At 45.3% G+C, this 24,491-nt stretch overlaps 1 protein-coding gene across 2 annotated transcripts; it reads right to left on the bottom strand.

Moving 5' to 3' along the window:
- Nucleotides 1–16: 16 nt before the first annotated feature.
- notch1a (notch receptor 1a) lies at nucleotides 17–22,898 on the bottom strand. 2 transcript variants are annotated; one of them, XM_029515410.1, is made up of 34 exons: nucleotides 22,651–22,898; nucleotides 21,538–21,619; nucleotides 14,451–14,713; nucleotides 14,007–14,345; nucleotides 12,895–13,017; nucleotides 12,572–12,805; nucleotides 12,335–12,490; nucleotides 12,031–12,216; nucleotides 11,836–11,949; nucleotides 11,130–11,243; nucleotides 10,805–11,038; nucleotides 10,599–10,709; nucleotides 9,184–9,376; nucleotides 8,915–9,060; nucleotides 8,679–8,792; nucleotides 7,990–8,109; nucleotides 7,730–7,882; nucleotides 7,405–7,633; nucleotides 7,096–7,297; nucleotides 6,839–6,992; nucleotides 6,542–6,726; nucleotides 6,217–6,349; nucleotides 5,843–6,100; nucleotides 5,645–5,757; nucleotides 4,961–5,532; nucleotides 4,413–4,853; nucleotides 4,153–4,298; nucleotides 3,838–4,051; nucleotides 3,674–3,758; nucleotides 3,408–3,570; nucleotides 3,000–3,298; nucleotides 2,746–2,893; nucleotides 2,543–2,640; nucleotides 17–2,409 (listed from the first exon to the last, which is right to left on the bottom strand). In XM_029515410.1, exons 1-34 carry the CDS (start codon nucleotides 22,706–22,708, stop codon nucleotides 1,147–1,149), a joined length of 7,443 nt encoding a protein of 2,480 aa, XP_029371270.1. In that variant the 5' UTR covers nucleotides 22,709–22,898; the 3' UTR covers nucleotides 17–1,146. The 2 variants fall into 2 exon arrangements, with proteins under 2 accessions (XP_029371270.1, XP_029371271.1); XM_029515411.1 differs by lacking the exon at nucleotides 8,679–8,792.
- Between the last annotated feature and the right edge of the window lie 1,593 nt (nucleotides 22,899–24,491).

Genomic DNA, 24,491 nt, shown 5'->3' with positions numbered 1-24,491 from the left:
CTCTCTGACACAGTGCAGGCGATGTCGACAAACAAAGGTCCCGGTTTCTTTCACAAACAATGTTCTCCACCTTGAAGATTTTTTTTTTTTTTACCTTTTTTAATTTAACAAGAAATCTCACAAATACATCGCTTCTCTTAGGAAAAACAAGAATCACACTGGCACTATTTTAAACGGTGGCAAATGTAACATTTCAACTCCCTACAACAGGTCTGTAATTTAACACTTAGAGGTTAAACATAGTAACCATAATTACTGATTTGAGACACAAAATGAGCTACAGAAAGACTTCGAGCGTCATAAATAATCACAAATCAGTTACAGCACTTGCCCAGACCATTATTTAAACAAACAAAAAACGCTTAGCTTGATATAGATGCATTTTCCATTAATTATGAAACACATCTCTCAACACATAAGAGACATTTGTTCTCTGCTGTAAAGGTCCCAGATCTTAAAATTATCTCTGTAGATTTCTGATATTTGTAGGAAGGAACATTATGAAAGATGACATGAATGTGTGTGTGTGTGTATGTATACAAGTGCGTATATATACATAAACACACACACATACATTGGTTTGATCATCATCTGACTCAGTGATAAGACTTAATTGAATGTAGCTCAGTAACAATTCCTGTATCACGTAAAGACAATAGAGGTTAAAATATAATTAATTAATACTGAATTTTTGAAAAATAATCTATAAGAGAAAAAGAAAAAAATATATGTACAAACATAATGCAAATCCCAAAAATAAAATTTGGAAGGACCAATGAACCAAAAGATTAAGATAAATCCAGTGAATATAGCAACACAAGACACAAATAAATAGCCAGTGTACACATCTAGGAGTCCTTTTTCCGATACACACTCCATTTCTAATCTTCCCATACTTAACAAAAAAAAAAAAAAACATACAAAAAAAATTAAAAAAGCATAAATATAAAAGCATCTTCTTTATATTTCAGGTCAAAAAAAGCACATAAATAAATACAAAATTACTAAAAGTCTTTATCGTTAGTAGGAAAAGGTTTGTGTAAAAAGGAGCATCTTCAGTCTTGAAACAGGTTTGTCATTTTCTTTGTGTATGAACTTTGTTTAAAAAAAAATTTCCCTACAGAGTTCTGTAAGTTTACCAAGTCACTACTTAAACTGGTCTGGGATCAGATTCATCTGCGAATGGATACTTGTGGGTGGGCTGGAGATGCCTTCTGACCAATCGGACATGTTGGAATGTGGTGATGAGCTGGACCACTGGTCAGGAGAACCGGGAGAGGGAGTCAGAAACGGGTGGTCGGGGACCTGAAGCTGGTGGTTAGGTGTGTTGTCCATGGGGCCAGAATAGCTGTGCTGAGAGGGAGGGGTAAGAAACTGGGTGCCGAGGATCTGGGTCTCCTGTGGCATTACGGTGTGGATGGGCATGGAGCGGCCTGAGCTGCTGTTTTGTTGCATGTCGGAGCTGTTCAGCTCGATGTTGGGGAAGCTCTGGTTGAGAGTCTGGCCAGCGGTGGTTGAGCTGGAGCTCTGGTGCTGGAGCTGCCGTGAATGAGCCTGCTGCATCATGTGTGCGGGCGAGCTGAGGTGGCTGGTCTGCAGATTCTGGTAGCCCATGATCTGAGAGAGCGTGGCTGTGCTGACGCCGTGCAGCGGTCCCATCATACTGTGGGTTATAGGCGGTGCCTGCGAGAAGCTTCCTTGCTGGCCTACGCTTGGGTGCATCCTGGAGACCCAGTCACACTGGCCTCCTCTGTTTCCACCTATGGATGTTGTGCCCTGACTACTGGGGCTGGACACAGGCAGGTGGGAGAGACGAGGTGGATTAGGGTCAAAAGACATGCAGCCCAAATCTTTAGCCATGCTCATCTGGCCCATATGGGTATCTCCATTGCCTTGTAGATGATTTAAAGACATAGGTGGGGACTGCTGGAAGGGGGATGCCATCGGAGGAGAGGCCACATCAGACAGGTATCCATGTGGAGATTCGAGGGAATCAACAGGGGAAAGGACAGCCGATGTGTCCAACAAATTATTCTTTCCGTCCAGGGACTTTTTCTTCTTCACTCTGTTATCTTTGCCTCCATCTTTCCCTCCTTTTCCCCCAGAGCTAATTTTGCGAACCTTCTTGGCAGAAAGGGTAGGTTTGAGGTTGCTAAGGTAGTCATTAGGAGAGCATAGAGGCGGAGAGAGGCTGGAGGTACTTAAGGGGGCACTGTGAAGCCCGGGACTTCTGACCACATTGTACTCATCCAAGAGACGAACGATGTCGTGGTGCATGCGTTCCTGGGCGATGTCTCTGGGCAGCTGGTCGAGATGGTCAGTGATCTCACGATTTGCAAAATGTTCCAGTAGAACCTTGGCTGTCTCGTAGCTGCCTTCACGAGCTGCTAGGAAGAGTGGCGTCTCCTCCTGAGAAAGAAGCCAAAAACGTTGAAAAAAAAAAAAACAAAACCAAAAACGGTTAAAAACTATTAACGGACAAAGTATACTTTGTGGAATGTAAGGGTCTAAATATGTGAAATAGGCCAAACATTTCACATACCTTGTTGTCTTGCATATCCTTGTTGGCACCATTTTTCAGCAACACCACAGCGGCTTCTACGTTGTTTACAGCTGCAGCCCAGTGAAGAGCAGATTTACCTGCAGAGAAAATGAAAAGGGAGAGCGTTTACTATCATAACACACAAGCACACTGAGGGATCTTTCTTAACTGTTGAGATGCGATGCTGATAAAACGTTAGCTACCAGAGTCGTCTGTGGCATTAGCGTCGGCGTGGCAGTTGATAAGTTCTTCCACCATGCCCTCAACCGCCAGCCGGGCAGCCAGAATCAGTGGTGTGGTTCCGTCATGCATACGAGCATCAAGATCAGTGGCACGGTTTCGGATTAAAATCTGCAAGAACAAAGACTTGTTTACTTAAGTGCCTTCAAGCTGATGGACAGACTTATCAAAAACAGAAGTCGGTAAGATGGGAGATTTTTGTGGAAGAAATGGTTACCTGGAACACTCCCTGCGCATCTGCCGCCACAGCAGCGTGAAGCGGGGTGCGGCCCATGTTGTCTTGCACGTTAGCGTCGGCGCTGGACTCCAGGAGGCGTTTGGCAGCATCAGAGCGAGCGTACCGAGCAGCTAGATGGAGGGCAGTCTCTCCTGTGCGGTCAGTCTGGTTGTGGAGGTTGGCACCCTGGTAAATGAAATCAGAGATGATTTCTGCCGACGGATCCTCTTCCTCTTCACTGTTACCAGTCTCCAGTCCTCCACCACTGCAGGAGGCGATCATCAAAGGAGTGAAACCATCTGAAAGAAGAATGGCAGGGATTAGACTGAGTGTTTGCTGGTCCCAAGTGAACACAGTTTTCACGGTTCACAATGGCAGACAGACGGTTATTCATGTAAGTGTGCACACCTGGTCCTCTGACATTGACGTCCATGCAGTCATTTTCTATCTCTCCTTGAGGAGGCGTGGGAGCAATGGATGGAATACGTAGGTCGGCTGCATCCAGGTGCTGCTGTGTCCATTTCCTGTGGTCAGTGTGGTCACTCAAATCCAGCATACTCTGCTCCTCAAACTGAAAAACATAAATCACTGTCAGTATCAATGGGTAGCGTGAAAATGGTAATGCATAGTTTGGTATAACTAGTGAAGCCTTCTTATCAACGTGCACATCTTACCCTGAAGCGCCTGCAGTCTGGATCGTCATCACCCCATTCATTTTGGTTGTCATCCATAAGATTGATATCCGAGTTTTTCATTGGCCTTTTTTTAAAAAAAAAAGAAGTTAGATAAAACACTACATGATCCAGTCAGAAGTGCTTCAGTTTCATTTCCTACGTACTTCAGCCCGACAGAATCCTCTCCCAGCGGCTCTCTGCGTTTCTTTTTGCTGGGTTCTGACACTTTGAATCCTTCTGGAAACCAGAGCTGGCCATGTTCTCGTCGCCGCTTCCGCGACACCAGAACTCCCAGGCAGATAAAGCCCAAAGCAGCCAAGCCCAAGAAGACTACATACATGGGGTAGAGCTCAGAGGAGGATGGTGTGGGTCTCACACCTGAAGATAGAAAAGAGAGAAAATCACTGTGTATTACTTAGGAGGTTGGTCACTACTTTAATTTTATACATTTATAAAAGGGCTGAATTAAAGTGACATACTTGTGACCGCTTCAATATAGGGAACATTGAGATTCCCACTGGAGGCCAGTGCTCCCAGGAATGCCGCTACATCTGTGGCACTCTGGAAGCATTCAGTAGACTGCTGGTAACATTGACGATTGTCAATCTCCAGGTACACTACAGACCTACAAGCAGAAATGAGTAGAAATAATATTATGTGCATTTTAACTAATTTTAATCTTTGTACAAATCATATCACATATCATGATTTTATTTTTATTTTTATTTTTGGTACGCACCCTTTGACTTGCAGAGGATCCAGTTCTCTACGTTTCCGTGGGCTGACCATGGCAGACACACGTTCCGTCACCTGACCCAAAACATTAGACGGCATCGAAGCCCACTCGGGCCAACCGTCTGCAGAGCGCTTCAGCACATTGTGCTTAACCAGGTCCTGCTCGTTGCCGTAATAAGGGAAGATCATTGGTTCTCCTTTGGCATCTCGACGAAAGACGATGTTGGTGTGGAGGACACTGCTGAGCTCTCTCAGGAAAGCTGAAGAACGGTTCTTAAGTTGTTCTGGGGGAATGTGGACCACCAGAACTAAGTGCCCATCTGCCAGTTTCTCTGGCATGTTGTTAGCACAGTCCAGACCGTCCCATTCACATTCTGCATTGTTGCAGCCCTGGTCACAATGACCATCAGCATAGTGGTCTTTACAGTACTGGTCATACAATGGGCTAAAAAAAAGAAAAAAGACCAGATGAATATTCTGAGATTTGTGGAGAAACAAAAATCCAAACAAGGTTTCTACAATAAAAATAATTTTTCTGTTTTCTATACTTACTTGCACTGTCCTTCCTGTCCTTGGCAATCAAAGCCATCGTAAAGGCAGCCAGGGCTGTTGCACTGGCCATCACACTTCCCATCATTGAAGTATCGCCAGCACTGCAGAGCCGCAGAGCAGTTTTGCCATGGATCATCAAAATTCAGCGAGCAGTCTCCTCCATCCCAACCACAAGCGTGGTTGTTGCACAACGAGTCGCAGATGTGGTTGCCTGCCCACTCATCACACTGAGGAATCTCACAGCTCACCTCCACTTCCGGAGGTGGCGTGATGTCCCGACCAAAACCTCCGACAAAGGAATAGTCCAGGATGTGGCACAGCAGGCCATTGAAATTGCTGGGGCAGCTGCACTGGAAAAAAGGGGCATCTGGTGTGTTCTGGCACGTTCCACCGTTGTAACAAGGGTTAGAGATGCAGAGACTGTCGGTGGGGGTCTGGCACTCAGGTCCAGTGAAGGCCGGCGGACACAGGCAACGTGGGCCAAGGTGACCTGACACACACGTACCTCCATTTCTGCAATTCAGACTCCCACAGGAGCGAGAATCATACTCGCAAGAAGAGCCAGTGAAGCCCTAAAGGGACAGACACGGATAGAGATGAGTGAACTATATTTGAGGAAAAAATTGTATCAAAAACATCTTGTATGGTGCACTGGTTCTCAGGAGATGTCATAGCTGCACTCACAGGTGGGCACTTGCAAATGAAACCATGGGGTGTGTTGCTGGCAACAGCACATGTCCCTCCATTTCTGCAGGGTCTTCCTTTGCAGCCATCAAACACTTTATCACAACGCTGACCTGAGAACAGAGGCCAAAAGTATGTGTCAGGTGGACATACAGATACGTCCCACAAGCATAATGTATTCTTGGGGTGATGAGGTACCTGTGTATCCAGTGCGGCATTCACAGCGGTAGCTGTTGGTAAGCTGAATGCAGTTGTATGACCCTCTGGGATCACAGGGGTCCGACAAACACTCATTGACGTCACCCTCACAGCGCTCGCCTACGTAACCCGGTGGGCATACGCATTGGTAGCCTCCAATGCGATCCACACATTTGCCATTGTTGAAGCACTTAGGCTCATTGGTCAGCGGATCACTGGAAGGGTTGCAGTCGTCCAGATTGATCTCACAGTGGACACCTGTAGGAAAGAGTAGTGTTGGGTGAGTAAATATCTGTAACGTCATTTTTCTGTGGTCATCTACATGCTTAGATTTTTGCACGGTGTAGATGGGAATGTGCAATGTAGGTATTTACCCTGTGTTCCTCTGGGACAGGAGCACTTGTAAGTGTTGATGAGGTCGATACAGGTGCCTCCATTCTGACAAGGCTGTGATTGGCATTCATTGATTTCTTTGGAGCAGTTTACACCATGGTAGCCAGGGACACACTGACAGAGAGAGAAAAAAAATCATTATGCTGAGGAGTTTTCATGGAAAGAATATTTTATCTGATCTAAAGCATGAAAACAGATTTCATGTCCATGTCCAAGTTTAATATGAAATCCCCATCTCCCATCACCAGATGATTTTTTTTTTCCCCCCATTTTGACCATTTAAATTCTCAGTCCTATATTCACTACCTCACAACTGTAGCCTCCCAGGTAATCAGTGCAAGTGGCTCCATTTTGACAGGGATTGGGTGAGCACTCATCAACTTGCTCCTGGCAGTAACTTCCGGTGTAGCCGGCCTGGCAGCGGCAGTAATGTGTGTTTCCAGCATCCAAGCACTGGCCTGAGTTCCTGCACAGGTGACTCACCTCCACACCTGGAATCAACAACAGAGGAACAGGATGTAAAAATCACTCACAGGAATTTCATCGTAAAACAAATGTGAAGGCAGTTGGTTAAATGATACGATGATTGAACAGCTGTCGTACCTTGCTGTTTAGCTGCTACCTCACAGGACACACTGGGGATGTCACAGTATAGGCCAGTCCATCCAGTCTGGCACTGGCAGGTGTAAGAGGCTCCCTGCTGCCAGCAAGAACCGCCGTTTTTACAGGGGGAAGAGTCACACCAGCGCACAAGATTCTAACAGGGAAACCAGGAGAAAAAATGTTAAACTGTACACAGAGGCAATGCATGAAAGCAACAAGTACCTAAAAGGTTACTCTGACAAAAGACTTGCTCCCACCTGACAGTTGACTCCCGTGTAGCCATGAGGACAAGTGCACTTGTATGTCCCATAACTGTCAAGACAAGTTCCTCCATTGAGGCAGGGCTTAGAGTCACACTCGTTGATATCATACTGACAGTAGCTGCCGGTGAATCCAGGGAGACACAGACAGGTGAAAGCATTGATGCCGTCAACACAAGTGCCACCATTGAAGCAGGAGCTGCAGAAACACAACATTAATGCATTATTCCATTATCATACACACTTTGGGCTGATTACTGAGCAGAGTTTTTGCAGTTAAACAAGTACAAACAGCGTTTTGACTACCTGTCGGTACAGTCATTGGTGTTGATCTCACAGTTGATGCCGCTGAAGCCAGGCGGACAGGTACAGGTGTAGCTGTTTACACAATCCGTGCAGTTGGCACCATTCCTGCAAGGGTTGCTCTCACACTCGTTGATGTCCTGTTCGCATCTGCCACCACGAAAACCAGGCGGACAGGAGCAAGTGAAACTATTGATACCATCGTGGCACAAACCACCATTACTGCAGGGATCTGAAAGACACCAAAGAGGATATAAGTTTTGTGTTTCCTACTTTGAAGTTGTAGACAAGATAGGAACTTTTCAAAAGGTGCATATCTCTTCCTTACTTGGTTTGCAGTCATCAATGTCCGTCTCACACTTCTGGCCGGAGTAACCTGGCTGGCACTTGCACTGGTAGCCGCCCATAGTGTTAATACAAATGGCACCATTGCGGCATGGACTTTTCACACATTCATTGATATCAATTTCACATGTTTGACCTTGAGATAAAAAAGAGAGTCCAATTAAAGTTCATTTCATTATTCAGTGGAGTCACAGATTGATGAAAAGGACATGTGAGAGATGATTGACAGAAATGGGTGGATACCTTGCCATCCCTCAGGGCACATGCAGGAGAAACTCTGGTAGTCTTCAGACTCCTTACATATGCCACCATTTTTACAGGGTCTGGGGCTGCAGGGAGCCAGCAGGGTCTCACAGTTTTCACCTGGAGGCAGAGAAAAGACAACATCAGTGTTTGCATTGCACTGGTAAAACTGAGAAATCAACAACAAATGACAAAGAAACTAAATGTAAATCCCCTCATGTTTTTGACCCCCTATCAAAGTTTCATATCTAAATCCCAGTTTCTATCCTGCTTCCTTATCCATTTCTGTGACAATTTTCCAAACAGGAAGGGCCTTCCTGTTTCCTGCCATTATGTGGTTCCAGACAGGAAACAGGACGGGACGGAAGTGGGAATAGGGCTAGGGGTTGGCTCCAGCACTCAGACTTGTATTAGCCACTGTGGAATGTTATTCCAAAACACACACGCACTCTGTTATCCCTGAAAGGCAGACAAGCATAACTTTCCACACAGAGATGCCAAAAACAGACGTCCCTGTTAGTGGCCATTGGTCGATGTTTACTATGACAACACAAGATAGGATAGAATAATGCCTCTGTGTGGAAAGTGGGAAATTGCTTTTACTTTTTGAAACCTGTGCAAATAGCAGAGTCAGCAGATAACTATGGTGGTAGTCCAGGTAGTGAATAATGATCAGCTACATGTCATACCAGTGTAGGGCAGCAAACAGTTGCACTTGTATCCTGCCACATCATCGATGCAGGTGCCCTGGTTGAGGCAGGGGTTGGACGCACACTCGTTGATGTTAGTTTGGCAGTTAGGTCCTATAGCGGCAAGATTAGAAATTGCATTTGGGTTAGGTATAGGCCAACGAGGCACGCACTCAGTCTCAATGAGCAAAGAGGAAGCCGGGTAGTGACAAGAAATGGCAAGAGTTAAAACTGACCAGTGAAGCCCGTTCTGCATGTACAGTGGTATCCGCTGGTCATGTCCTTGCAAGTTCCCCCGTTCATGCACGGATTGGACTCGCACTCGTTGTTGTTGATGTCACAGTTTAGCCCGCTCCATCCGGAGTCACAGGTACATTTATAGCTTTAATAAAAATTAAAAGACAGGCCAATGGTGATTATTTGTTTGAGACATATTTCTGAATCGGCACAAAGAAATTGAACATTTTTTACCACTTTCTGCTGCTCACTCATCTTAAAATCTTACCCATTGATGAGGTCCTGGCATCGGCCATGGATGCAGGGGTTGCTGCCACATTCGTCCACCTGAGACAAGCAGGTGGCGTCATTGTACCCCTCTGGGCACAAGCAGGTGAACCTGTTGATGCCATCGACGCATGTGCCACCGTTGTGACAGGGGTTGATGGCACACTCATCAATGTTGATGTTACACATTGCTCCTGAAAGTTAGTAAGATATGATTTTATGACAATGGCAGCAAATATTTTTTTTGAAAGATGTAAACTGATAAATATCTTCACTTTCTATTATGAAAGCCCCACAGATGGACACCACTCTGTGTTCTGGTATTCTTTGAGCCTTTGCTCACGGACATGCATTGTGTGGTTTTTGACAATAGAGAGAGCTAACACTAAGGATTCAACATTCAACAGGCAGCAGCTCCAATGTGTGCCTAGCCTGGTGGCCCCTGGAGGCCCTTTTGCCTCTCCTTCATTGATTGAATGGGGCCCTGTTGAATAGGCAGAAGGAGGGTTTCAGCTGGATCTGAGGGGGAGGTGCTGCCAAGAAAGGGGGGGGCTGTCGCTACTCACCCTATTCACACATACACCACCCCCCTGTCCGGGGAGAAGTAACCTCACCCAGGGCTGTTTACAGGGACAGAAGGCCAGACCCATTTCACACACGGCCGAGTAACAATTAAACCCCCCCTCAGATCCCCCACCCAGCTCCCTCCTCCTCTGTTCTTCATCAATCAGTAAGGGAGGGCCCAACTGCCTGATCTTCAGTTACAATAGTCCTCTGTCCCTCTGTGTCTCAGTCCCACCATGCCCTCCACACTCACCCCATCAGCACAAAAAGATGAACGGGAGGAGGGATGCACTGCAGCCTACACACACACACACACACACACTTGTTCCTCCCTGCCCTGCTTTTAGCATAATGACACAGCCGCTACCAGTCAGAACCGGCTCTGTTGGGCCATGAAAGGGAGGACAACAAGAGCGGTCCACTTTTTGGAATACTGCTTGCTCATCAAAGTTTTATATACTAATACATTACAGTTAATCCAGAGCCAAAGTTAGTTATATGAAAACACTCAGTGGGATTTGTGATGTTGTCGCACACTAATAAACACATGTGATTAAAGGCCAGGTTCTTTTCCTTTTAAAGTATCGCCTTACAGACTCTTTCCAGGCTCAGTGTCACAGTCTTTTCAAATGGTTGGCAAGGTTTGTGCTTTGTGTGTGGGTCTGGTTGGAGACTGTGTTCCTTTCTCTATTACCCCCCCCCCCCCCCCCCCCCCACCCGACACACACACACATAGGGAATATGATGCCATTGTTCTGCAGGAGTGGACCCGCCAGCCACCTGTCATACCTGCCCCTCCCAAAGCTCAGTGGACCATCCCACTGCACCTGTGAAACTCCACCGAGCACTCACCTGTGTAGCCCGGCTCACATGCACACTCGTAGCCATTGATTTTGTCAATGCATCTCCCGTAGTCGCAGGGTTTGCTCTTACAGTCGTCCAGGTTGATCTCACAATTGAAACCTATAGAGTGGAGCACAAGTGATTAAAATTTTAAATAAAAGGCATTTTAACTGGAAGACTTCATCATTATTATGTGTGAAAGTCTAAAACCTAACCTGCAGTGCCTTTGGGGCAGGAACAGATATACGTGTTCTCCCTGTCCTGGCAAGTACCACCATTCTTGCATGGTTGGCTCAGGCACTCATTGATGTTGGTCTCACAAAGGCGACCAGTGTAACCAGGGTGGCAGTAGCAAGTGAAGGAGGCCAGGCCATCCTTACAGGTGCCGTAGTGGCAGGGGTCAGAGTAGCATTCGTTGATGTCTGTCTCACAATGCTGCCCTGTGTAACCTAGATGAGAGAACAGTGCGATTGATGGTAAAGATCGTGTGGTGAGGAAGTGGAAATTGAAAGAAATCTGCGCCAAAAAGGTTTGCTTTACCTTCGGCACATTCACAGGTGTACTTGTTTGGACCATCGGTGCATTTTGCTCCGTTCTTGCAGGGGGTGCTGGCACATTCGTCAATGTCCACCTGACACAGATTCCCTGAAAAACCTGACGTGGATTGAATGAAATACAGCTTCAGACTTTTCTTCAGTTCAGTTGCTTTAAATACGTGAAATTTTTCAATGGAGCTTGTCATGTTATGTATATCATACAGAAAGTGAGAACTGAAAAACTAATTTGCATGTGAAGTGGGTCTGGAGGACACTAAAGGTCTTAACGAACCATTCCACAGCACTCCTTCCACCACCCCCCACCCCGACTCCTCAGCTCTTACTGTGCAGTGAAATCTTTCTTTCAGACCTCAATACAATAGCCTCCAGCTTACTGGGTATAAACCAATCCCTACCCCCAGTTTTGGCGCTGAGCTCTAATACAAACACTCATGCCCGCGAAATATGCTAATGTTTCTGCATTTAGACATGGTCTGTCCTGCTCACCGAACAACCCTTCTGTGACACCATTAGTAGAAGTAAATCATTTACATGCAATCTAAGAACCAGACATGCTCTACTCATTGACAGATTCGTTAATGATTCACTTGTTTATTGCCTCTTCACTGCTCCCTTTGTCTGATCAAAAAGGACTTACAAGAGATCAGAAGGACTGAAGAAACAATTTTTTCCTCTATCATTGGTCTCACCTTTGGGGCATTCACAGTGAAAGGAGTTGATCTTGTCAATGCATTTGCCGTTGTTGAGACAAGGTTGGCTGGCACACTCGTCTGTGTTGATGTGGCAGAATGTGCCTTCATATCCTGAAAATTACACAGTTGCCATTTAAAACTGAGCCACATAACCCGTTTTCTTCTCCGTACAGTAAAAACAAATGTTCCCACCTGGCATACAGATGCAGTGGAACCCTCCAATCTGGTCCAGACAGGTGGCATCATTGTGGCAAGGGTTGGACATGCATTCATTGACGTCCATCTCGCAACGAGGACCTTCATAGCCTTGAAGACACTTACACTGGAAAGAGCCTTTGGTGTTCAAGCAGCGACCGCCATGTTCACACGGGTTGGCACCTAAAATGTTTAAAGAAGAAGATATTACACTTATGTGGTCATGTATAAAAAAAAAGACAATTAGAAATGAATTTCCAAACCAAGTCCGAGGGGAGGAGAAAATGGCTTTATTACTTACCAAGGGAACACTCATCAATGTCCAGGTTGCAGGCTGACCCAGTATAACCTGGGGGGCAGGTGCAGATCGCCTTGCCGTTGACTGGATTGGTGTCACAGTTGGAGCCCTTTTGACAAGGGTTGCTGATGCAGGCGTCATCCAAATGGCACAGCAAACCTGTGAGCACCACAAGATCCACATTTTCCTTAAAATGTAATGACATCATTGAAGTCATGATCTGCATGCCTGGAGTCGTACCTGTGCGACCATGAGGACACTCGCAGAAGAAAGATGCCACGCGGTCGTGGCACGTTGCACCATGGTAACACGCTGCACTGGCACAATCGTCTATGTTTTCGCTGCAGTCGTCGCCCATCCAGCCGTTGACGCAAACACAGTGGTAGCCGCCATGAGTGTCATGGCAGGTCCCACCGTTCTGGCACACATTGGGCATCAGCTCACACTCGTCCACATTTTCTGTGCAGTATTGACCTGAAAGGTGAAACGGGTACGTTTAGAAATGCTTTCTTTGCATGTTTCTGATTGAGATAAAAGGAAAGACTCTTTAATGGAAAGATCACCTGTGTAATGAGGAGGGCACTGGCAGTTGTAGGTATTCACACCATCTACACACACACCACCATTCTGGCAGTTGTGGCCTGGACAATCATCTATGTTGTGCTCACAGTGAGGACCTGTAAAGCCTGATGAATAGAGAGACATGGGACAAAAAGAGATATGGTGAAAACAAAAAAAAAAAAAGCTGACTATGATAAAAGAAAGATCTGGCAACATCAAGACTTTCTTCCTCTTTGTATCACTTTGCGCTTAAAATAGAGATAGTCTCCATATCCTCGTGGCAGATTGTTTTAATGCCCTGGAGTTGACAGCGGTGCTTGTCTCCTCCTCAAACATCAAAGGCTCGAGTGGGTGTTTTACAGCCACGATAGTCTGATAAACTATCAACATCGCAGCCCTGCAGGTGCCTGTGCGGCTTCGCTATCTAAACGCATTCCAGCACGGACACCCACGAGACACACACAGCATGGGTTAAACTTTAACACATAAGTCTACAATATCCCTCATAAGTGCAGAATCAGACAAAAACGCAGTCAGCCAGCTGAAAGCTCAAACAAACATTAAGTCTTGGACCTTTCAGAGAGACACTACTGTGCTTAGTGTGAAGTGGTATACAGAGGATAAGTTGCGCCACAGCTGCCTGCTCTCTGGATTTAACAGCAATAACCACAAACTACGCAAGAATAGTTTTACACAACATCGCAACGGTTATGGGTGACAACACAGTCAAGATGTGAAACAGACTGGCTGTTTTTAGGTGAAAAACAAGATACTTTGTGTGATTGTGTGTTTGACCTCATGAATAGGGTGTGTATATCTATACATTTATCTGAATGTGTGGCTCCTGGTGTTGTGAGGGGCCTGTTGGTGATTATCAAGAGGAAACGTCTGTGGGACTGTATCCTGCCACGGGTGGCTGGCAGAGTCAGAGAGGGGAGAGGGGTATGTATTCCACCCAATCAGATTATACTACAACAACAACTGGATTATAGGTCAACTGATGTAATAGGAAAACAAAAGTGGGTGCCAGATACAACTCCATATGTCAACAGAAAAAAGTTAACTACTATTGTCCTGCTTATTAGTGTAGGGTAGATGGACGTCTGTGTCATACCTGGCAGGCAGCTACAGCCGTAGGTTGTGTCTCCCTTCTGGACGCATGTGCCTCCATTCTGACATGGTGATGGGCTGCATGGCATGTAGGGGGTCTCGCAGTGTTGGCCGGCAAACTCTTGAGGGCAGCGGCAGTGGTATGAACCTACCTCGTTCACACACACGCCACCGTTAAGACAGGGGGAGGGAGTCTGAGCACACTCATTGACGTCTTGCTTGCAGGTTTGACCGTGAAAAGCAGGCGGGCAGGTGCAGATGTAGGTGGAATCAAAGGCCGAGCACTGGCCACCGTTTGCACATGGGTTGGAAGCACAGGGGTTGGCGAGCTGGCATGTTTTGCCTTGAGAACAAAACAGCAAAAGAAAGTTATTAGAAATGATGGCTTATAGTACAGCGAGACAAAAGAAAATACACAAAAAAACATAGATATCCATCACATCCATACCTGACCACCCTGGTGGGCAGCGGCATCGGTAGACAGCCAGGGTAATGAGATCACATGTCCCTCCATTGCGACAGGGGGAGCTCATGCAAGCATGGTTGGTGGGGGTCAGGCAGAGCCGGTCGGTGAAGCCCAGACGGCACACGCAGCGAAAATCGAATGTGTTGCCATGGGAAACAGGGTGGCATTCGCCTCCGTTGCGGCAAGGCGAAGGGCTGCACGGGTTTGGGTACTGGCACCGACTGCCTACATAGTCGCTGGGACACCTAGGAGCAAAGAGTGAGAGAAGAAGTGATTATGATTAGAGAACTAAGATCTTTTTTGGTTTAAATCATGGGAACAGTTATGTAAACAAAAGAGGAATAAGGCGAGTGGAGAAAGGGGACAGAGGGAGGTGGACTAAAGTTTTTCCCGCCCAGCAAATTCCCAATGCAGTGGGGACGGGGAAAGCGTGTTGTTCTAGTGTGCCTCTCTGGATTAGACTCCCTCAGAACCTTGAAAACACATTCTGCTGGGACAACAGACGGCACAAAATAGTCTAGCCGTAACAGCCCGTTCCCATCTACCTTTCGCTCGCACGCTGTCCACACTCATCCTGAATGATTGTAGAGATCAAGGGGACTGCGCCGGCTTTGGATGTCCTATATGGAGCACCACATTCAGACTCTAAGCCCGCGGGTGCTTCCCTCCCATCCAGACCAAAGTGCAGATGCTTCTACAGTCACATAGCTCAAACCGGCTGATTATGAGAGTTGAAGATAGCTGGACAACGATAAGGACAGACCAGCTCTTATTTTCACCCCCCACCCCCCCAAAAAAAGACAAATCAAAAGGATTTGATATGCAGCTTGTGCACAATGGCAAAGCCCTAACTGTCACGTGGAGGAGCATTTAAAGTCAGCAGAAAAGGTGTTTATGTTTGAATTGGGGCTTGTGTTAGTGTGTGTAGTTGTGTGTATGATTGTGAGTGTTTATGTGCAAGGGAGGGCATCTGTTGGCCTCCTAGTATCTCCACAGGGAGCAGGTGCGCATGTTAATGAAGGCAGCTGTTGGACAGGACTCCTCCTCCCACCCCCTCCTCCTTTCTCCTCCTCCTCCTCTGCCCTTATCCGCCCCCCTTCCCTCCATCACCCCCCTACCTCCCTCCTTCCCCTCTGTCCCCTTGTCAGATGGGGGTGCTGACAAGCCAACCTCTCCTCCAGGGACATAAAGAACCCATGTGAAGTCAGCTGTTGCAACTTCTGTCTCTTCAACCCCCCAAAACCACCACACACATTTTTAATTCCTCTCATACTTACCTGTTCCTCCTTCAATTTTATTTGTTTTCCCCTCGTCTCGCTGCTTTTGCTTGGAATCACTCTCCGCTTTTAATGGGCCTATTTTCTGTTTTCTCAAGTGTGGACTTTTTACAAGTTTGCTTTTTACAGCATTCCCCTTCTGTCACATGGCACTGCTGAAAACTGCCTTGTTGACTTAGTAAGGTGAGACCAAATCAGGGAGATTTTAACAGTCTTGTGTGCCCCACATGGATCCCAGACAGTTGCAATTGACGGTAGCTTGTAAAATCTTCTGGGGAGGCTTTGAAGTTTCTCCCTTTCACTTTACAATGAAGACTCGCTGAGTAATCACTGAGAAAAAAATCACAGTTTCAATCTTCAAATCCTCACTTAGCTTTGCACGGCGTTAGAAACTGAGGCATTATTAATGGTGTGTGTGTGTGTGTGTGTGTGTGTCACCCCATGCTAACTGTAATAGATCTTCTTTGTCCTGAAGTCAATCCAGTCTCAGATAAAGATCCACCCACATGCTGAAAAGCCAAGCAGCACACACCACGGCAACAGGTCTCTCCCAGCGATGCAATGTCCCCTCAGGCCAGAGCAGATGCTTCCCTGACCTCTGACCCCAAGCACTTTTGTGACTGTGGGATGGCCTCTTTGCCTTCTCTCTCCTCTCTCCCCACTGGGCCTGATCTACCATCTGCCACTGTGGGGGTGACTTTATCCTCTGACACAAACCTGCCCCACTGTGTGCTGGAAATGCCACAGCTGAGGAAAATGTTATGTAAATGTCTGAGCGTGGTCTACAGTAACCATGTCTGTGAGTATCAGTTGCATACACTTCTTGTTTTCTCTCATGGTCTTTTTGAAATTATATAAAACGATCCCCATATTGTCTTTTCCCCACTCCTCTCATCCCACCCACCCACCCCACCCTCCTGTCATTTACTCTTCATTCATTTGTCTAGTTAGCTAATGACCCCTTGGATGTGTCTAATAATTAGCCAACGTCTGACCCCTGGGCACCACATCTGTTGGTAGGGCTGGGAATAGCAAAGTAATGTTAAAGGAAATGAGAAATATACTCAGCCTGGAGGAATGTGAACTCCCACTGCATTGAATGACCTGCACCTTTTTAGGCCCAGAAATTTTAATTCAGTAGCTGGAGAGAAGTACAACAATTATCATGTGTCACGTGCATTAGGTCGGTATTATCAAGATTAATATCATCTCGTCTCATACAGTATTTTTTTAATGATTCCACCAGATAAAAACCAGCAAAGTCTTAAATAAGGATTTAAAATGTCTTCTTGGCTAAACAGAGGAAATAAAAAAGTTCACCAAGCCACTTAATATGAACAATGCCCCAAAACACAAGTTAAGTGAAGATGAATGCCTACTTTATGTAAGCTGTATCGTAAAAAAGCTCACGAATCAAATGTTTTGGCGGCAATAAAGCTATTTCCTCTCTCACCCTCTACACAGAGAGAAGGGGGAAGTTTTATGGGGGTCACTCAAGCTGACAGGAACTGAGCACCTGCTGACTAAAGACAGCAAAGTCACTTTCACGCACAACATAAGAGATAACAAGCACCATGGTCATAACTATCCACAGTTTCTGTGTGTGACTGAGTGACACACTTCGTTCTTTCGGTGTCAGGTTAATTTCAGTTACTCAACACTGTGGAGACGTCAGTCAGTCCAACAACACCTGCCTGTCATTTTGCTTCTTGTGAGGGTTATCAGTGACAACACATCTGTTAATGCACCTCTAGACTTGAGTCCATGACTCATGTGTATACATTACATGTCACAACAACATCCTGGATATGAAACGGATCTGAGAATAATGATGATCCTGATAACATTTCTCACCCTGCACATCTTTTAGACACAGGTAAAGAAACTCATGTTAACATTTGGCCAATGTACTTTCTTGCTATGTGCCCTGAAGTGTAACACTGACCTGCCAAAAGAATCTTGTGCTTTTACATTTGTCAACCTTTGCTGGTGCATGTGAACTTTCAGCACCCACTAGAGTCAAATAGCCTCTTATCTATGTGCTCTGAGAGCTCAGCTTTGATCGTCCCGCTCTGAGGATCTCCAGCCCCCCCCCCAGGATCCTGTTCACTGCCTTGTCTCGTCTCGATGTGTTATTCTGAGGCCATGCCACCTCTACACAGGCATACATTACAGCATGTAATGACTATTTTATTAGTTTCACTAAAATTCTTAAGAGCAAATCTCAAACCGAGTATAAAGCACTGCGGCGGTAAACGGGATCAAACTATTTTCTCACAGTGTTCCTCATTTACTGCTGTATCAGAGAGGCCTTGGCATCTAGAGAATGGGCCTGACCAGGGGAGTGGCAGTCTTAGGCTTTTATTGGAGTTTAAGCTCTAACAGCAGCAGGCACACTTGACCCAGTCATGCACTTGTATGCTCCTGATGCACTTAAGCCTGCATGGGGATGATCTTAAACACAGACCTGTCCAGTAATCCTGTAAGAGGACAAATGAAGAGGAGCATTCCTTAAGGGAGACTGGAAGATCTTTTGAGTGGTACTCGGCTCGCTCTAGACGGTCTTTAGGGGCGAGACATTTTATCGTCAATATGCAACACCAGGCAGCCCTGTGCAAGGTCGGAGAGGTCTGATCACACCAACCACAGCAGACTTTCAGTCACTTTTCTGTCTCGGGTCTATTTCTGTCAGACTTCTTGCAGTATTTCAAACATGTGGAGATCGTGAGATTATTATTAACACTTCGGATGAAAACAGTGTCTATTTCAGCAAAGCAGCATTGACAAGTCAGTCAGCCACAGAAAGGCAAAGCTGAGGGGCAACAACCTTTCAACCTCAGCATGCCTTCGTAACAGTCCCACTCATGGAAATGAAATTTGACACAAACTACGCTGTACTCTTCATCTTTTTAAAGCACCCTGTATGACTATGGCTCCATGGGAAACAGGAAGCTCCAGACCTTCAGATTACCTCTTGTTCTCAGAATCATAACCGAGCGCTTCCCCATTACCGTGACTCGTTTTGTGTCTGTGTACCATGTGTTACCACAAACCAAAGCAAACTTTTCGGTCTAGACAGTAGATTTTTCCCTCGGCTGAAACCTCCGAAAATCACTTACTGTGTCATGAATTTGATTGAAAGCTTGATTGAGGGATTAGACATATGTTCACTTGTCCCCCTTATGAGTTTTATGCTTTTTACAGATAAAAGTTACGACATATTTTATTGATACCGAAAGAAGACTCGTCATAGTTTGGTGTGTTACTGCACATGATAGCAGGGACAGTTAGATTCTGTAACTGAGAATAAAAGCAGCTGAACTGAGTATAGGTAACTGCCACCTCAGTTTAGTTTGGGTGTACTCAAGTTAAGTTACTTTAAAATCTAAATGAGATTTTATAGTGTTATTTATCTATAAATAAGTTTTTTGGTCTACATTCAGTATATCAGCAAAACCTTTAGCTTTTCTAATGTCACTCTCTGTCTGTCTGTGTTTGCAGATACCTAAAGAGTATCAAGCTGAGCCTCACCGAACACAGAGAGATAAATACGCCGCATTTAGACAAACAGCACTCAGGACACTTAAAGAATGATCCATCATGAAAAGAAATCTAATTAAAAGGACGATATTTTTACAGCCAGGGACAGAAAATATCCTTTCTGGAGGAAAGGGAAATGGAATACCAATTTTGTCCTAACACAGGTATAATCCCAGTAAACCTGTGAGACATGTGATTAGGGCAGTTTAAACCAAGCTTTTCCTTGTTCTCAGTGCCACCATGTGATTTCACTCTCTCCTCACACTCGTGGGAACTGAGACGATGGAGGATTTAATTACATCTTACCATTTAAATTTGTGCCACCATATGCTTATGCACAGCAGCAAAAAGCAACACTGAATATGACTCAGTTCTGGAATCACATATGTAGTTTTAAAGCCTTTTTTTTCCCCCACCATTTGAACCTTTGACATTGCATTTACCATCCTGTAGTTGGCAATGCCGATCTTAACCTCACATCACACAACCCAAATGAACCTCAGGGGTTGTTTTGACTCATCTGTCACTGTGCCAGCCTCTTCGTTTTTTTACCTGTTTTTTCCTGTGTGGACTTTCCAACCATGTGATCGATACACAATCAAAGACCGCTTAGCATTTAAAGTGACACAGTATTAAAAAAAAAAAGACTTTATTTGTGCCATTATTGGGACCCCCCCTCCACACACACACACACACAGATGCTACACTTTGACCCCAGAGCACTGATGCTGAATCTTCCAGTGCAGCGCCTGGCTCAGCAGGGATGAATGATTAATGAGAGGAAAAGCAAGGAGGAAGGGAGAGTGCGGATGGATGAAGTGATGCTCTTATCCTGTCTGTTTTTAATTGGACTGGGCAGAGATGGGGACCACAATACCAGCTTTGTGGAGGAGGAGGGTGGGGGGAGAGTTTGTATGTGCACACGTGTGGCTGTCTGTGTGTGTGTGTGTGTGTGTGTGTGTGTGTGTGTGTGTGTGTGTGTGTGTGTGTGTGCAGATTTTATTGTAAATTCTAAATTGGTGGCCCTGGGATTGTATCATGGGCTATTCAAAAATCCCCCCTTGTCCCAGCAGACCAGAAAAGTGCCTGCCATGACCACATGCCCCGGGGGTAAACCAGCCCACCCATGAGCTTTTATCAAATGGATAAAAACTGCACTACAAGGGTAAGTCGTGCTTTTTTTTTTTTTACAGTAAAAATCTAAGACTATCCATGAGATAAAAAAATTCTAGTCATGCGAAAGACAGTCAAAGATTCCAAATTAAACGCTGGTCAACTTGAGGGAACATCAGCATGTTAAGTGTTTTACCCACAAACTGCTAACATCAGTTCATAGTCTGAACAAACACAATCTGTGCCCCCCTGTCTGTTCCAACTTGTTTGCCTTCAAATTTCTGCACTTTATTCCAATTAATCTCACTCTTTCGACATCAAATCCAATTACATTTCACAGCCATCTGGCTTTTTAGTGGAGATCACAATCTTGTAAAATTGGGGTGGGGATGGGTGGGGGGGTGAATCCATTGAAATAGCAGGAGGGGGATTTTTAAGGTTAGTGGGGGTTGTGACAGGGGTTTGGTGTGTGCTGTGGTGTTTGGGGTGGCTGTGGCATGATGAGAAGCCCCACTCAGATTAGTCACACAGCATTATTCTGACTGCAGGACAATGGGTGACGGGCGGCAGGCGAGCCCCAGCTGTCGCCCATGAAAGAGCAGAAAAACAAGATTTAAGACTCGACGCGTCCTCTCACTTTGCTGGAGAAGGGGTCTTGCATTCATTAACGGGCCCACTGATGAGAGGGGTGTGGGGTGTGTGTGGGGGGGGGGGGTAGACTTTTGTCCCAATATCCCTCTCTCACCTCTACAGAACCCTGGAATTGCACTTTCTTTTCATTTCTTCACTTCTTAAACTCTTTTCTTTTTAGGGGAATGTGTGCAGCCTCACAGAGCGGCTCCTGGAGGGACACAGGGGCTCACCAGCCCCGAGGAAACTCAAGGGCCTCCACCGGTTGCTGGGCACAGGGCCCGCTCAAAGGCTGGAATGAAAAGGGAGAATACGCGGCCCCTTTTCTTTCTGACCAAAAAGCCTTTTCAAGTACCAAAATTACACCACGCTATGCTGCATCTCTAAACCTGCTCAAATTCCAAAACACCTCAACAAATGACACTAGATAAAACGTAAACGTTGCTGTGTGCTGCAGCATCAGGGGCCTGTGGCTTTTTTTTTTTTTTTTTACTGTACTTGTTACTTACTTGCATTCTCCATTTCCATTCGCGGTGGCTTCACACCTTCCTCCATTCATGCACGATTCAGTAGGTAGGGAGCATTTCAGACCTGTTGAGTGCATGAAAACCATTAAAACACACATGCATAGAACTGTGTAGCCAATGAAGACGCAATGTGACAAAGTGGATCTGAAATCTGCAGCCATTGGGAGCAAAGTCTGAAGTTATCAGAACATTTTGAATCAGAGAGTTTTTATGCAATTTTTTATTCAGAGAAATTTCATATTTAATGCACACGCTTCGGCCATCCAGATCTTTTAATTGATTTGTTACACAGCTGTCCGTGGGGGATATTGGGGGGACTGTTGTGGACACCGGTGAGGCCAGGGAGCGCGTGGTGCGTGGCTTTTTTTTTTTTTTTTTTGCGGGGGGGGGGGCTGTGGGTGCACACAGCAGCTGCGGGGCTCAGATGCGGAACAAAAGAAATCAGAGTCCAGCACGAGCCATAAAACACTCTCCTCGGGCATTGTTTACCGGCAGACGGGAATAACAGCACCTCCTCCAACCCACCACCCTTCAGCCGGCACTCACAACTCTCTCCCACACAAGCGGACAAAAGGTGCCCCCCCCACCCAGGCTCCAACATACGCACCGACCTCCATTATCTCCCATGTTATTTAAAACCGGATCTCACGACAGCAATAATAATAATAATAAAAATACAATAAACGGAAGAGGCGATATTTATCAGGTTAAAAAAAATTTTCCACGAGACCACAAACATTTAAAAACTTTTAAAAACTCCCACATCGAACTTTTATTGATTGATAATTTATTTTAGCGTTTCCCCAAAACAGCCAGTTTGCACCGGTAGCCAATGACTGCGGTGCCCGGGCAGAAGAAATAAACAGTTAACTTTGTGCAACTCTAACGAGAAAAGCTCTTAATTTAAGTCAATTAAACGTTCAAAGGCCTTTACAGGCGGACATTTGTCTCTGATCGTCTACTCTTAAAAATATCCCTGCTTGTGCTGATCAAATTGACACCGAAATGCCCCATTCATTGATCTTACTCTCACTTTTCTTTCCTGTTCTTCAACCAAAGGAAAATGCAACAAATACGTTTCCCAGACATGTTTACCTTGTGAGATGACGATTGCAGGAATCAGAAATGTTAGTTTCACAAAGAAACGATACATTCCTCCTCTTCAACTTCACAAATGTCGCTGAATCCCACGTAGGGTTGTCATAGATCCACAGTTAGGTGTCCTCCAGATGTTTCCTTGAAATAAAAATCCTTGGGAAGGAAAGGTAAATCCAACAGAGAAGACAGAGAGGAGAAAGTCTCGGGTCATCAAGGGGGATCGGTTCATAGATGTTAACCTGGTGTTTTCCGAGTTCTCAATGAAGTCTGGAGGCAACTCTTCAAGTTCCTCCCTCTCCTCCCTCCTCCCCCTCCTCCCCCCCAGCCACATAATAGCTGCCTCTCTCTCCCCATGCTGGAATAGGAACAAACACTCCTTGCCCTCTCACTGTCCAACGCCGTCGAGCAAAATTATTAACATTAGGCAGCGGTGGAAAATAAATCTCTTTGTGGGGTATAATTTATAGGAACTTTTTCTTCTGTGGCTATATCATACATCTGCTGTGGTACATGTCAGAGAGGAAAAGTACTCCTTTTTTTTTTTTAAACTCCACCAGGTCCAGCTGAGCTATGGTCAGTGTGTAAATGATGAGGTTCTAAAATATGAAGTATTATTATGAATTTACTAATAAAACAGTTTAGAGTTCCCTCAGACCAGATAACGGAAAAACTGAAGGCCTCATAAAATTAAATTACAATATTCCAGTTTAACATTCCCATTAATTATTAAAATCATATTTTTCCAGTTAAAATGTTCTGTTTTTTTTTATTGGATTATTTTCACATTGTGCTGAAGTTGTTTTTACTAACTTCAACCAACTTTAAATGGACTTCATATATGAGCTTTACTGATGACACTCCCCAAATTTCTACAAAGTAATTGAAATCAGTTCTGTGTCGAACGTTGTTTATCAAGATCACTTTTATGCATCAGTCATCATAACTGACATAGTATATTAATGATTTATGAAGTACATTTTGCTGATAACAAAATTTAAAGTCCCCGTGCAGTATTTTGGTGTCATTATTGCATCACTGCTTACTGGTTCGTCTAACTTTAGAACAGCTGTAAAGACAATCCATTGCGTCAATTCACGTTTGTGTGCCCACTTTTTATATATCCATTTGACATTTTGATATCCTGGGCACTAAACCACAAAGTTTTAATTTCATGAAATAAAGATACGTTTCAGTTCCCATTACAGTTGCTTTCCCACACCGCAATTCCTGAAACTGCATGCAATGTCTCTGGTCAAGGCTTTCTGCAAGCACAGCATGATTTACACTGAATTATACTTCTATAATGTTTCAGCAACAACATACAGAGTATGTCACAGGAGATTAATTGACAGTGAAAGCACATGTCTGGGCCAGATATCCCATTATTTCTTTTTTTTTTTTTTTCCCCTTTCTTTCTTGGGGCAAGTGAAACTGACAGGGAGTTGCTGCAGAGTTTCAGCACCCCAGGGCAAAGATTATTTTATTATCAAGCCCACGCACATGCTGGTCCTTCTGTTGGTGCGAATGCCAAATGGACCAGTGCCAAAAGGGGCTAGGTCTCCGGAGGTGTATGAAGTGTGGGAAACACAGGGGTAAAGAGGGAGTGTGAGCAATCAGCTACAAATTTATTGCATAACTGGGTGAAAAAAAACCTAATCTGAAGTGTTATTTGCATGAAGTAAAAAAAGATGTGCATGGGCATGCAGCGTGATTGTAGAAAACACCTGATGCACCGTGAGAAATGGCAGATCAGTCAGGCACACGCTCAGCTCAAGCCCTGGCACACTGTTAACACATGCCCTGCACCCTCACTACTCGTAGTAAGGTGTGGCTCAGTC

Source organism: Echeneis naucrates, chromosome 12, assembly GCF_900963305.1.
Source record: "Echeneis naucrates chromosome 12, fEcheNa1.1, whole genome shotgun sequence".
In the NCBI taxonomy this organism is placed as follows: domain Eukaryota; kingdom Metazoa; phylum Chordata; class Actinopteri; order Carangiformes; family Echeneidae; genus Echeneis; species Echeneis naucrates.
This window is presented reverse-complemented; position numbering and strand designations above follow the sequence as displayed.

Coding starts and splice junctions, on each gene's coding strand:
- notch1a (XM_029515410.1), bottom strand. CDS start 22,708: ATGTATCGTTTCTTTGTGAAACTAACATTTCTGATTCCTGCAATCGTC. Junction 8,110..8,678: donor CTGTTTGCTGCCCTACACTG/GTATGACATGTA, acceptor CTCTGCCTCCAG/GTGAAAACTGTGAGACCCTG. Junction 7,883..7,989: donor GTGCCCTGAGGGATGGCAAG/GTATCCACCCAT, acceptor TTTTATCTCAAG/GTCAAACATGTGAAATTGAT.